Here is a 12,500-nt window from a genome sequence, read left to right as displayed (position 1 = left end):
ATAACCATTCATCCCATGGCATTAAGATCTTACCTGCCAATATATTAAAGGTTATCTGTAATGTTTTCTGATAATGATACTGAAGAAGTCCTGGTATACGTTTCAACACATGCCTTCCTTCTGGATAAGAAAGAACTCTGTGAAAATGATACACCAAAGTGAAACCTGTTTATCTGAAACTCCGTAAAAAGAATGAGGGCACCGTCCACTCTAAAAGACAGAGTTTCATAGCTTCTGACATGATGTCATCATGATCACCAGCTAAAGTCTCACCTCGCAACAATCTCCCACATTTGAACTCTGCAGTTGGCAGCACCAAAGTCCCATCTCTGAAAGAGAAGCCAGGTGCCCAGCCGTGACTATCTTCTGTGTTTCTGACGCTCGCAAACGTCCCCTATGACCTGCGGGGGCTGAGTGTGAGTCATAAGCTTCCGAGAGGGCTGTAGAAGGTAGCCAGACACTACTGGCATGCTGTGATCCGGAAACACATGGAGGATAAACTGGCTTTGTCAATCATTTCACCGTCTTTTACCCTCAGATACAGAAGACATTTCTGTCAGTTTTGAACTATGCTCACAATTATTTTACATTGTGTAAATGTTTCCTTTAATCCCCTTCATACAGTATATGTCAATCTGCCAGTGCTTGCACATAAAAATTACTTGCTCAACCAACTGTGAGGCTTGAAAATGGATTACAGATGATTACTAATGTTTTGAGCATCACAAATAAAAATTAAAAAAAAATCCCCAATTAGTGGGATGCGCTTGGGCTTCGTTTTGTTGGACGCGGTTCGTGATTGGTTTCATTAATGGTTGGTTAAAATATGCTTTTGTAGGGTGGGTGTAAAAAGTATTGTAGCGTCACAGGTGTGAGCGCTCCTATGTTTGTGGTGAGTGAGTTCCTTGTTAGGTTATGGCGTATGGTTGGTCCCATGATCCTGTGCGCATCGAGTGTTTGTGTGTGTGTGTGTGTGTGTGTGCCTGCGTGTATGTGTGTGTGTGTGTAATTTGGTGATTAATGTTTCATTTTTTGTGCTTCCCCTCTTGCCAAAGGATAGCTCATCATCACAGCATGTTACTGTTTGTTAGAATGTAGTAATGAATATGTATTTTCATAAAATAATTTCCATTGCAGCTTCCTAAGAGCACAGGGGGCCTTGCTCTTCCCAATTTTTTATATTACTATTGGGCAGCTAATATTCACAAGCTTTTGTACTGGACTGACAAACATACCACCGACCAGCCTGCCTGGGTCCATATTGAAATGTCATCATCCCAGGTCTCACTGCGGTCATGGCTGTGTTCTCCACTTAATCCAGTAGTTAAGCAGTCATTTAAGATATGGTTGCAATTCAGGAAGCATTTTGGCTTGCAAGGTTCCTCTATTCATGCCCCAGTATCCCATAATCACAGTTTTAAACCATCCATTATGGACTCTGCATTTCAGTTGTGGTCGGAGAGAGGTGTAGCATCTATCAATGACCTCTATGATAATGGTACATTCATGTCTTTCAGTGACCTATCGTCTAAATTTAATCTCCCCTCATCTCACCTTTTCCGTTTTTTTTTTCAAATTAGACATTTTGCCCAGAAAAACTACCCTGACTTCCCGAACACTCCCCCTCAGACTCTGTTAGACACCCTTCTCAGGATAAACCCCAATCAGAAAGGGAATATCTCCCATATTTTTAATGCAATGGACGTCATCACTTCAGTTTTCCCACAACATACAAAACATTTGTGGGAACAGGATCTAGGGCTCAATTTTGAAGAAGATCAGTGGGACAATATCCTTGAGTTGGTCCACAACTCTTCTGTCTGTGCCCGACACGGGCTGATCCAATGTAAACTGATACACAGGAATTACTACACCAATCATAGACTGTCTAAATTCTATCCCAATGTAGCCGACTCTTGTGATAGATGCAACCAGTCCCCTGCCGATCTCATACACATGTTTTGGTCATGTCCAAAGCTTACAGACTTCTGGTCCAAAATATTCGATACCCTTCAAATTGCTTACCATTTTGTGGCTGACCCCCATCCCCTCTCTGCACTCTTTGGTATCCCAAACAACATCTTAACGGCTGAGGCACGACATTCTATGGCCTTTTGCACTCTGTTGGCTAGGCGCTTAATTTTGTTGAACTGGAAGCACAACTTGCCACCATCCTATACTCGATGGGTTAAGGAAGTTCTACACAACTAAAAGTTAGAGATTAAGGTTTTCCCTCAAGGGCTCTCTGAGGAAATTTGACAAAATCTGGAACCCCTTGTTGTTAATTATAGACTCATTAGATATTACACCTGAGGAGTCAGATATCTGAGTTATGCTGACGTACCACTAAAACTTACATTCCCAAAATGTTAGTTTATTCTCTCTTGGTTTTTTCTTTTTATTTATTTTTTCTTCTCTTCTCTCTTCTCTTTTTTCTTTTCCCTTCACCTACAGACAGGTAGGGTTGGGACCTCTACAGGGGTATGCGGTGTGGGTGGGTGTGTGGGAGTGGGGTGGGGGGTTACTGTAAATTGTAAAATTGGGAAAAATGTGAGCATTGTACAGTATCTCTTTTATGTCCTCATTTTGTATCGTCGATGCTCAATAAACATACTTATAAAAAAAAAAAATAATAATTTCCATTATATTTCCATTGACGTCACTATTACACCTGCATTATTTAGTAATACAAATTCTGTATCATCCATTTCACTGTACATCAAATCTTGACATCATTTTAACTACTCCTTAATTTTAACCATTTACAGACCACATCATTGGTCATCACTATACCCATGGCCTGTCAAAGGCGGCGCTTCAACACACAAAGTCTACATGTCAATCATTTTGATGAACCAGCTGGATTCTAAAAGCAATAAAGACAACAATAAATTATAAACATCAATCAACTATTTTATTTTCACAAACAAGCATTTATATACAAATAAACAGTAAGATACTCTACCACTGACCAGAAAGACCCTTTAAGATGCAGAATTTGACATTGTTGACAATTGTCCACAGTAGTATCATTTGATGCCACCATCAGTCACATTTGGTATTCACAAAACAGAAAAACCAAACTACTCAGACTAAACAACAAACAATTTAAATCAATGAAATTAAACAAATAAAAATGCCAGCCACCAGACCTCTCCATTTGTCAAGCAAAATAAATATCCCTTAAGACTGCTGTCTCTTTGATTAATTGTAAATTCCTAATTAAACATCTTAATTAAATTCCTTTTCTCAGTGATAAATGTGTCTTTGTAGCTGTTACAATAGGATCTGAAACACCTCTCTGGGCATTTTGAGCGGACTGTGGACTTCTGGACTGTGTCAGTATTTCTTGCCACACTATAATATGTGGAGATATAGACACAGATTACATTTTTCTAGGGAATTTTTCTCTGTGCTTTAACCTGCTCACTTGCTTTACCGCTAATCAACAATATTGGAGTGTATGAAGAACATAATGATAATCAATATTTCGGCAGGCATTGTGTTTTGGTTAAAATATCTTGTCAACTGAATCTTGTTTCCACTATGATGAATGTATATGGAAATGTAGAATAGGGTAATCTTAGGGAAACATGTTGAAGGTTATTATGACAAATCACGTGGCATCACAAGGTCTTCTGTCTGTAAGTTTTCCGCAAATATTGTTCTTTTTTCTGACATGCCTGAATCAAGTAAGACACCATCAGAGAAATCACTGAGAGGACTCTGCCTTCAGTCTCTCCAGGACTTCTTCAGGGCTTAATGATCCAGACACATTAATGATCTTCTCTCTGGATCTAGAGCCCTGTAGAGATATAGTACATACAAAGCTAAGCATATATGGCACGAGACGTGCGTGATGCATCAAATAATGTTTGTAACTGCTTCCAGGCATACCTTATCGAGAACTATTTCGCTTTTCTTCACGTTCAGCACCTTGGATAGATAACGGACAAGCTCAGTATTGGCCTCACCATCAGTTGGGGGTGCAGCGATAGCGACACCTACTGCCTCTGACGACACATCTACAACACAAGTCAAAGCTGTCACCACCAATTTTATAATGCGCGACTACCATCAAATGTGTCGTATTGTGCGCAAAAAGGCCTTTCATTAACAACACCTTAATTATCAACATTATCTCCACCTTAATACCACATTATTTGGTCTAAGCAAAGTCCTTATAACGTCTCTGGTTTAGGTTCACCTACCAGTAATGGCATTTTGCTTGGAACCAGGCTTCGCGTGTACAGCAATGGAAATTCCTCCAGTTTTATTTCGAGAAATTGGGCCTGGTGTGGTCTCTTCTGACCGTGCTTTCACGCCTTTACCCTACACATTCACAAAGAGTTACATACATTTTACACGGGGCATATATCAACACCAGCCTCACGTAAACCTGTGATGGGGGAGAGAGATTAGCCACTGCGATATAAACCAAGAAAGGCATTATACAGTGGTCTTGGGATTTTTCAGCATCTTGATCGGTGATGGCGCGTTGTCAGTATACGATATAAGCCGAAGCTTACCGATTTATTTTTCTTTGGCATGTTTTTGTTCCGAAGGAAACGTTTTTGAAGTAACTGAAACAAGAACACCGAACTCTTCTGACAATCTGTAAACAAAGTGTGAAAACGTGCAGTCTTCCCTGGGAATGTGTAACAATTTCTAAAGTCCAGAGACTCAAATAATACCCTTAATCCCAAACGTAAACAAGGACTGCGTGAATTCATGTGGTCTATGTCTATACGAAGGGAGTTCTCGAATTATTTTATAAGAGTATTCAAGGCATTTCAATTGCATGCGGTACAAGGTATATATGTCTATGGGGAGGGCTACTTCCTATGTGATTGCGCATGACAGGAAATGTTGAGTTCACACTGCGGACCACGCGTCAATGCTGCAAAGAGAATGTGCAGATCGAACTTCCTAATCAGTGCGCGCACCGCAAACGCTAAAACGTCGTTGTTTGGCATTTCAGTGAGTGTTGTGACGTCTAGGTCATGGGCATCTTTCAGCTGTGTAATAGCATGTAATAGCATTTTTCCCTTATGCTTGTCCGTCCCTATTTTTGTCTTTCAGGTACTCTAAGGTTGCCTCTGTTGTTGTCAATAGAGCATAACCTACTGCATGCAATACTGCAGTTATTCAGTTGTTCTTGCCTAGTAGTATCCCAGTCGCAATTAAGTTGAATTTAGGCTCACGTAGGGTGTAATTTCATGCAGGCCATGTACATTAGCCTTTTTATGCCAAATATCACAAATAATAACTATTGAACCCTGAAAGTTGAACTTCCCAAGCTATTTATAACTTGCAGGTTATGCCTCCTACCCCCCACCCCCCCCCTTTTTTTAATGTTGTTGCTTTCCAGATGTTGAGTAAAAGTCCCTCCCTGTCATCAACATCTCCTCTTTCACTCCATCCCATTCATTCAGAAAGTCAGCTTCAAGTGCACATGCTCATGCATGCACAACGACAACGGGCTTGGGACACAAACAAGGAGCTTCTAAATGAAGAACTTTCCCTTTGTTGAAGGTCTAATTATGTCTTAAACAGACACAGCACTTATTTTCTGCTCAAGTCTGCGCAGGAGTTCTTCAGCTGCCTGGATCACTGGACAGAGAGTCTCATATTCCTCAAGGCAACATGGAAAACACAAGTCAAGAAACAGAGGAAAATCCATATCTTTGGTAAGTTTGTTTTTATTTTAACATTTTTCAGCAACTTGGCAATAGACCTAACAAGCTTCATACTTTAAGAAAAAAAAATCTTCTCTGGGAAAAGAATAGTCTTGTTTTGAATCCAACTGTGTTTTCATTCAGGACATGAGACGTGGCATTGCATGTTGTCAAAGGCTAAGGCAACAGAAAGGGTGCACTATGCTTACCTCTGTGTTGTCAGTTATGAATGATAACCAGATCCTCAACACATCCTCAACATGAGCAGGCTTGTTTCAGTCGAATCCTGCCTTGAACTACACTCTACAAAACATCTGAAATAGGCACTGATGTTCCTTTGTCGTTCAGTATGAAAAACAAGTATAAATAAACATGAAGTGCAGATAGTGTTGTATTATATCAATTGTCATTCATACAAAAATCACACACTCAACATAGGTTCCACATTCCCTGTTGTGTCTCTTTTTTTCAGGATATCCAACCTGCATTATACTTGAATGATTGTAGGGTTTGAACTAAGTAGCTACATTAAAACAAAGGGGGTACATTAAATACTGATAGTTCCACAATCTTGTCTTGTGTCATTTCCCCATACCAGTTTTCAAAGAACCCCATCTCTTCGTCGCAAATGGCGTAAACGCTACGGAGGGCTGGATGGCAACAAACTACTAGAGCCCAACAAGGAGGAGGACGTGAGAGGTATGCGTAGTCATGGAGCAGTAGTGTGTAATTTGGGTGAGCACAGTGTAGCTTTTGGGTGACAGTGGCCCTGGCCTGTGGGTGTAGCTCCACTGAGCTATAATAGTCCGGTGCTAAGAGGGATCTGCAGCCCAGACAGGCTCATTTTATGGGGACTGTGGTGGGAGTCTGGGCCCTAGAAATGTGAGGGGGAAGTAGGTGTGGTGAACTTAAAAAAAACCTCTTTAAAACGATGTGATGTGGCACTCAATGTTTCCCGTGTGAAAAAGTGTCAGGATAATGTTGAGATGTTGACTTTTCATGCTGCCATTCTTCGGAGGACCACATGCAAACAGTTAGTATTTCAGTTCATCTGTTTAGAGAGCATGGCTGCAATAACATATCTCATTGTCAGTAGTTATGTTAGCTGCATTAAATGGACCGTCTACACATATTGAGTTTTTTTTTTTAGGTGTTTTTTAGATGTTATTCTTGAGGTGGACTGTTTTTCTTCTCAAACCATGTGGCAGGTGATTGTAAATTTGTATGTCTCTGTCTGCACACACTTAGCCCTGGGCAAACGGCCCACATACTTTGGTCTGGAATGTCCCAATATAATGTCAAAAAGAGCAGAACAAAACAACAACAAAAAAACACTTGAGTTGAGAAAGTGCAGTTCGTAGAACACTTACCACCTATTACAATTTATGAATTTTGGTTACAAATTAGCCCTTTTAGAGAGTTAAGTAGTTCATATAGCTTTAGTTAAAGTCCAGCATGAAGCAGTGAAAATTTCTGTCTGACGTGCCAGGGGCTATTTTGCCACCCCTTTCATCTCACTAGCTTTTACTCTAACAGCTCTGAAGCTTTGAACAAAAGCAGACAACGGGGCTTCAGAGAGGGGGAAAAAAGCATGTTCATGTGGTGATTTAATAAGCAGGATCATGAAGAAAATGTTAAAATAAAACAATTAAAGTCATCTGTCACCATAGAAACCAATTTGTGACGTTATTTCTCTTTTGGTTTCGGGAACCTTGTTATGTGACCGCTGAGGTTTAGGGTATGCCAACCAACAAAAACATTTCAGGCCAGAAGAACAAGAGAGGATGACATAGAAAACATGTATATTTGTATTCTTTTGTTTCCCTAGAAAATAGTGAAATAACAGAGGCCCCCCTGGACAGGAACCTTAGCCCAGTGAAAGGAGATGAAAACCAGGTAGAGACACGACGCTCCCCTGCTACTGCCATTCCATCACCCACCTACACACACACACACACAGACACACACACACACACACACACACACACACACACACACACACACACACACACACACACACACACACACACACACACACACACACACACACACACACACACATATACACATGCTAACAGTTCAGTCAATGTAGATCAGGCTTGATCAAATATCACCTTCTGAGGTGACATAGTATGACGTGACATTTTTCTGTAGTTAAACCTAATGAAATATTTATTGAGGCAGCACATCGAATACAACTCGAATAACTAAAACTGAGAATGAATGAAGTGGTGATTTTGAGCTCTTATCCTGAAGAATAGATGAAAGGCTTGGCTAGCTATTTGCTCCTAAAGGATTAACATCATAACTATAAAAGGTGCATTGTTCTGCTCTGTGTAAATTGAATTGAACGTGCCTGAGCAGAGACTGTGCCTTGGGGTGAAGTTAAGATATTTCTCACCTGTTGTAAAACATGCCCCCTGAGGTTTGGAAGCAATTGCTGGCTGACATATGTCTGCCTATGTGGGGGCTTGTAAAGGTAATGATTAAGTTTTCCACACAATGTAGCATCTGTGTTTATTCAGACATTTAAAGACTTTGCTGGGACTCTGTGAAAGGGAAATTTGCTTTGAATCCTAAGCTATGTCATGTACTTTGAAATGACGAATTGGCTTGTCTAGACATTGCTCTGCTTTTCTTGAAATGCTTTGCAGTAGAGACATTCACAAAAAAATTGAATAGCCCCCGAAGACTACTGAATGTCTGTCTTACTTATCAAATAGCTTTGACCTGCTGCTGTTTTCATATCAGGAAACACCTTTGCCCGGAAATATTCCACATCCTTTGCCAAGGAATTCCTTTCAGTCTCAGAGGCCTGTCAGCTTTGTCAGCCCAGGGTCAACAGGTAAGCTAAAGAGGTGCTGTTGAGCTGAAGATATGTTCCCCATAATTACTCTTTCCCCTCCTTCTACCTTTTGTTTCATTGCACCCACCTATGCTGGGTCGAAACCATTGCCAGACATATCTGAAATCTAGTGCCTAAAATTTTGTCAGTGAGGCTTTTCTAATCTAATTTCCATTACTTTATGAAAAAATGGGTCTTAAACAGAATACTCCAGTCTGCTGTTTACTACATCTTTTCTGTTTCAGGCTTGCCATCTTTCATTGGTAATGGCAGCCAGAAACCTCCTTTGCCCCAAGGCGACCATGAGAGACAGACCCCCCAACCCTGGCTCACTGCTGGCAGGCCTGACGCCCAGCAGGGGCAACAGAAGCGAAAAGGGTAAGTGAGCCCTGTGCACATGAATGCCATACTGTATGACAGAGGTGTACAAGCTGATAGGTATGTGTGCTATAGGTAGGAAGTCCCTACCTAAGTGTTCAGTGAGTCATGTCTAAGTGTTCAGTGAGTCATGTCTAAGTGTTCAGTGAGTCCTGTCTAAGTGTTCAGTGAGTCCTGTCTAAGTGTTCAGTGAGTCCTGTCTAAGTGTTCAGTGAGTCCTGTCTAAGTGTTCAGTGTGTCCTGTCTAAGTGTTCAGTGTGTCCTGTCTAAGTGTATTTCATTAACTGTATTTTTTCAATCTATGGGGCAGGGCCTCTGATGTCCTCTTTGACAGCTTTGCCTCAAATGGAAAAGTGAATACAAATCACTTTTTTGAGGTATGGGCCATTGGATGGGATCACTGTTGTTATGTACTGAGACCAACTTATTTCGCTATCAAATAGATATAAAGAAAAAAAAACGATCATTTAAAAACATTTGTTTGTCTCTACAGCCGATGTGGACTTCTGGAATACAGAGAACTGACCCCAGAATTAAAGACTGCTACATACTAATGAGAAAGCTACAGGACTCAGATGGAACAGTTGACAGGAACACATTTCAAAGGTCAGACTCACAACTCTCCCAGCTCCCAGCTTAGTATTAACTTCCCTATACATATATATGGAATGGGTGTCTGGTTATCACAGGATAAGATTGGTCATGCTTATCATGTAATTGTTTGACTTTCTAAGTCTGTCTGCAAGGCAAGGCAGTTGACTAGTTAACTTGCTTGTAGATGAAAACTCTGTTATACGTCTTTAAGTATAAAAAGAACATATTACATGGCCCACGAGGCAGTTGCATATTTAGTCACTGTCTCCTGGTAACATTGTTTGTTTTCATGCCTAACAAGAGAGGTTGTCTATGCCCTGATTATGCTCAGGACACCTATTTTTCAAAGCAGTGGTCAAACCTCTCGTTCAACAACCTACAAGTGTTGAGCCTAAATCAGGACACTGATGTCTTTTGTCAGTTCAAAAGAACATTTGTCACATTTGTAATCTGCCAGCTTTGTGATACACTCATAACATTTGCTATCATTTACATCCCTCCTAAGGTGTGTGACGGGCTTTGTCTCATTCATCCTGAAAGCACTGCAAGGGAGATTTGTCATCCCTGACTTTTTCACATTCACAGAGGAAACACAAAAGCTCTTTGTGAAATGCAAACAGCTGTCATCTGTGAAGGTTTGGACCAGTCTTCCATTTTAATGAAAGAAACCTACTTCTGATACCGTTCAGTATAAAATATGTCATGCACAATAACATCGATAAATAATGTATGAGATTTCAAAGGAGTTGAACATGTGGTTTAGCAGGAGAAAGACACAGGAAGTGAGGACCTTGGGAAGTGGGGCGTCTCAGTGTGTACAGTGGATGGACAGAGGTACCCAAACAAAAATGCATCTGTTCTGTGCCCTTTTTTAACTGACTTGTTTTTGCCAAGTTGTGGCAATGCCCATTGTAGTTGCTGTCGGTAGACAATGGGTGGTAACCAGACAATCAGTGGTAAGTAAGGAAGTAAAGAAGCAATTCTGGTCTCTGATTGGTCCTGACCTGTCACCTGACCAGAATGGAAAGCACGATACATTTGAATTACTTCTTTACTTCCTCACTTATCACTGACTGTTTGGTTACCACCCATTGTTGACAGTTGCCATAATTATATTTTCTCAATGCATATGTCTGATAATTTGTCTCATTCCATCCTCAAATGATGAGGCCCATGTTGGAGGACAGGTAGTACAAGTATGAGGATCTGTTGATTGTGATTGTACAAATACTGGAACTTTATTTAATACTATTCTTTTAAAAATATAATAATAACGGTCCTCTTGTCTAAGCACTCAGTAAAGGTTGTCATTGTGGCTGTGTGCTCCCAGGTTGTCCCTTGGAGACTGGTCTGAACCCTGTGTTCTGGGTGAGATATCACGGCCCGTGGTTTACAGCCTTGCCGTGGACCAGCTTGGCTCTGACTACGTTCACAGATATGTGGGTGTCGAGGAGTTCTCTAAGTTTGACTCACCTTTTACCCTGACCAAACAAGGTAGGTCAAAAAGGATTTTATTAATCCTGCAATGTTTTTTTGGTGTATAATATGTGGGAAAGCATAGTTTTGATTTCTCGGTATGTGGAACAGATAAAATAAGTTGCATTCCCTGCACAGACATGGGGTTAATGTTGGGTTTGAGAGTCCAAGGCTTTTCTGGGCTTTGACACAAACATACCTAGCTGGACTGGAGATTGTATTGATGCAGTATAGTGACTTCTACTGGTTGGCTGAGTTGCCAGAAGTAGCTGTGGATGAAGACACAGGGCATGTATAGTTCCTCAAGGAAGACTGGCCTGGCAGGAGAGATTCTGGGTATTCTACACTTCTACAAATAAATATATATTCCTGGATACCTATGAGCACCAAGTACTTTGTTTCCCCCCTTCTCATTGGTGCAAATAGCCTACATCATGAACCACCACAGGACACTCTCTGATGAATAGAAATAGTTGATGGCTTCACATGTGTTTGAGGAGGGATATGTGATCTGTGGCTCTGTGCAACTGACAGTGTATTAACTGCTGATGTGTAAATGCAGTAAATGATAAGGACTCTTATCATCAGGATGTAAGGACTCTTATCTGCTGGTTTGTTAACATAGTAAACATGTGATATGTTAACTATTCTCCATGTTATCTCTCTGTATCTTAGGAGTGCCACACAGTCCTCTCATAGAGACTGGTGCTATAGTGTGCACGTCCTTGCTGCAGGTGGGGAAAAGAACTTTCCTCCATTTTACATTGAAAATATCACACTTAAGCTCCCAGATATGTTTATGTTTATTAAGGATCCCATTAGTCTACACCATAGTGAAGACTATTCTTCCTGGGGTCCAGGCAAAAAACATTACAATACAAATCATAAAATGCAGTACAGCATGATCAATGTTGGTGAACAAAAACACAGACTTAGAAAACAACATTTACATTAAAAGTAAAATAATAAAATAAATACCTAAACACCTTAAATACCTAAAATAATAACTATGTATGTATAGATATGTATGTTCCATGCTTGTGTCATTAACTTCCTTTCTTGTATAACTCAAGTTTTTACCTTTGCAGTTGACAGTGAGGCCTGGTCCTGAAGAGGAAGAAAAGTATGAGTCTGTAAGTCAGTCCTGGCAAATTTACTGACCACAGTAATGTGCAACATGGCGTAACATTACCCACACTTATATTGAATAGTTTAACTATTGTGCAATGTACCTTTGCAGGTCTTGAATGTCATCAGAAGATTATGCAATAAAGAACATGCTAACTTAAATTGCATAAGGTACAGTAATATTTCATCCCACCCCTCCTTGATTCATGTGTTATTGCCCATCACAGGAGTTGATATGTTTGGTTTGCCTGTTTGCTTTATAGTCACCAAAACCTGAGAAAGGACAGTATTCGACTTCATGCGTTATCTTTCTACCTTCAAGAAATGAAAGTATGTCTCTCCACATTATCATCATCATCATCAAATGTACCTCTCCAGTTTCTTACCACACATAACACCCT

General features: G+C 40.4%; 2 protein-coding genes across 4 annotated transcripts in view; one reads left to right on the top strand and one right to left on the bottom strand.

Annotated features, from left to right (window-relative positions):
- glsl (glutaminase like) overlaps positions 1-12,500 on the top strand; it is a 30,843-nt gene that overhangs the window by 15,765 nt on the left and 2,578 nt on the right. The window contains exons 1-15 of one of the 3 annotated variants that reach the window (XM_012842475.3): positions 4,874-4,980; positions 5,582-5,690; positions 6,277-6,377; positions 7,507-7,574; positions 8,430-8,523; positions 8,769-8,901; positions 9,212-9,278; positions 9,395-9,507; positions 10,001-10,130; positions 10,259-10,329; positions 10,826-10,989; positions 11,647-11,705; positions 12,060-12,104; positions 12,212-12,270; positions 12,363-12,429. In XM_012842475.3, coding sequence (XP_012697929.2) covers positions 5,647-5,690; positions 6,277-6,377; positions 7,507-7,574; positions 8,430-8,523; positions 8,769-8,901; positions 9,212-9,278; positions 9,395-9,507; positions 10,001-10,130; positions 10,259-10,329; positions 10,826-10,989; positions 11,647-11,705; positions 12,060-12,104; positions 12,212-12,270; positions 12,363-12,429 — 1,215 coding nt within the window. In that variant the 5' untranslated portion in view covers positions 4,874-4,980; positions 5,582-5,646. Of the gene's footprint in view, positions 1-4,873; positions 4,981-5,581; positions 5,691-6,276; positions 6,378-7,506; positions 7,575-8,429; positions 8,524-8,768; positions 8,902-9,211; positions 9,279-9,394; positions 9,508-10,000; positions 10,131-10,258; positions 10,330-10,825; positions 10,990-11,646; positions 11,706-12,059; positions 12,105-12,211; positions 12,271-12,362; positions 12,430-12,500 lie in introns of those variants that run through there. The other 2 variants (XM_031565063.1, XM_031565062.1) reach the window with 2 other exon arrangements.
- Positions 2,893-4,831, bottom strand: c3h15orf40 (chromosome 3 C15orf40 homolog). The gene is made up of 4 exons (XM_012842467.3): positions 4,530-4,831; positions 4,212-4,332; positions 3,898-4,025; positions 2,893-3,805 (listed from the first exon to the last, which is right to left on the bottom strand). The coding sequence occupies exons 1-4, from the start codon at positions 4,731-4,733 to the stop codon at positions 3,713-3,715; spliced, it is 546 nt and encodes a 181-aa protein (XP_012697921.2). The 5' UTR covers positions 4,734-4,831; the 3' UTR covers positions 2,893-3,712.

Source organism: Clupea harengus, chromosome 3 (genome assembly GCF_900700415.2).
Source record: "Clupea harengus chromosome 3, Ch_v2.0.2, whole genome shotgun sequence".
NCBI lineage: Eukaryota > Metazoa > Chordata > Actinopteri > Clupeiformes > Clupeidae > Clupea > Clupea harengus.
The sequence above is the reverse complement of the archived record's forward strand: the minus strand, read 5'-3'. Positions and strand labels throughout refer to the sequence as shown.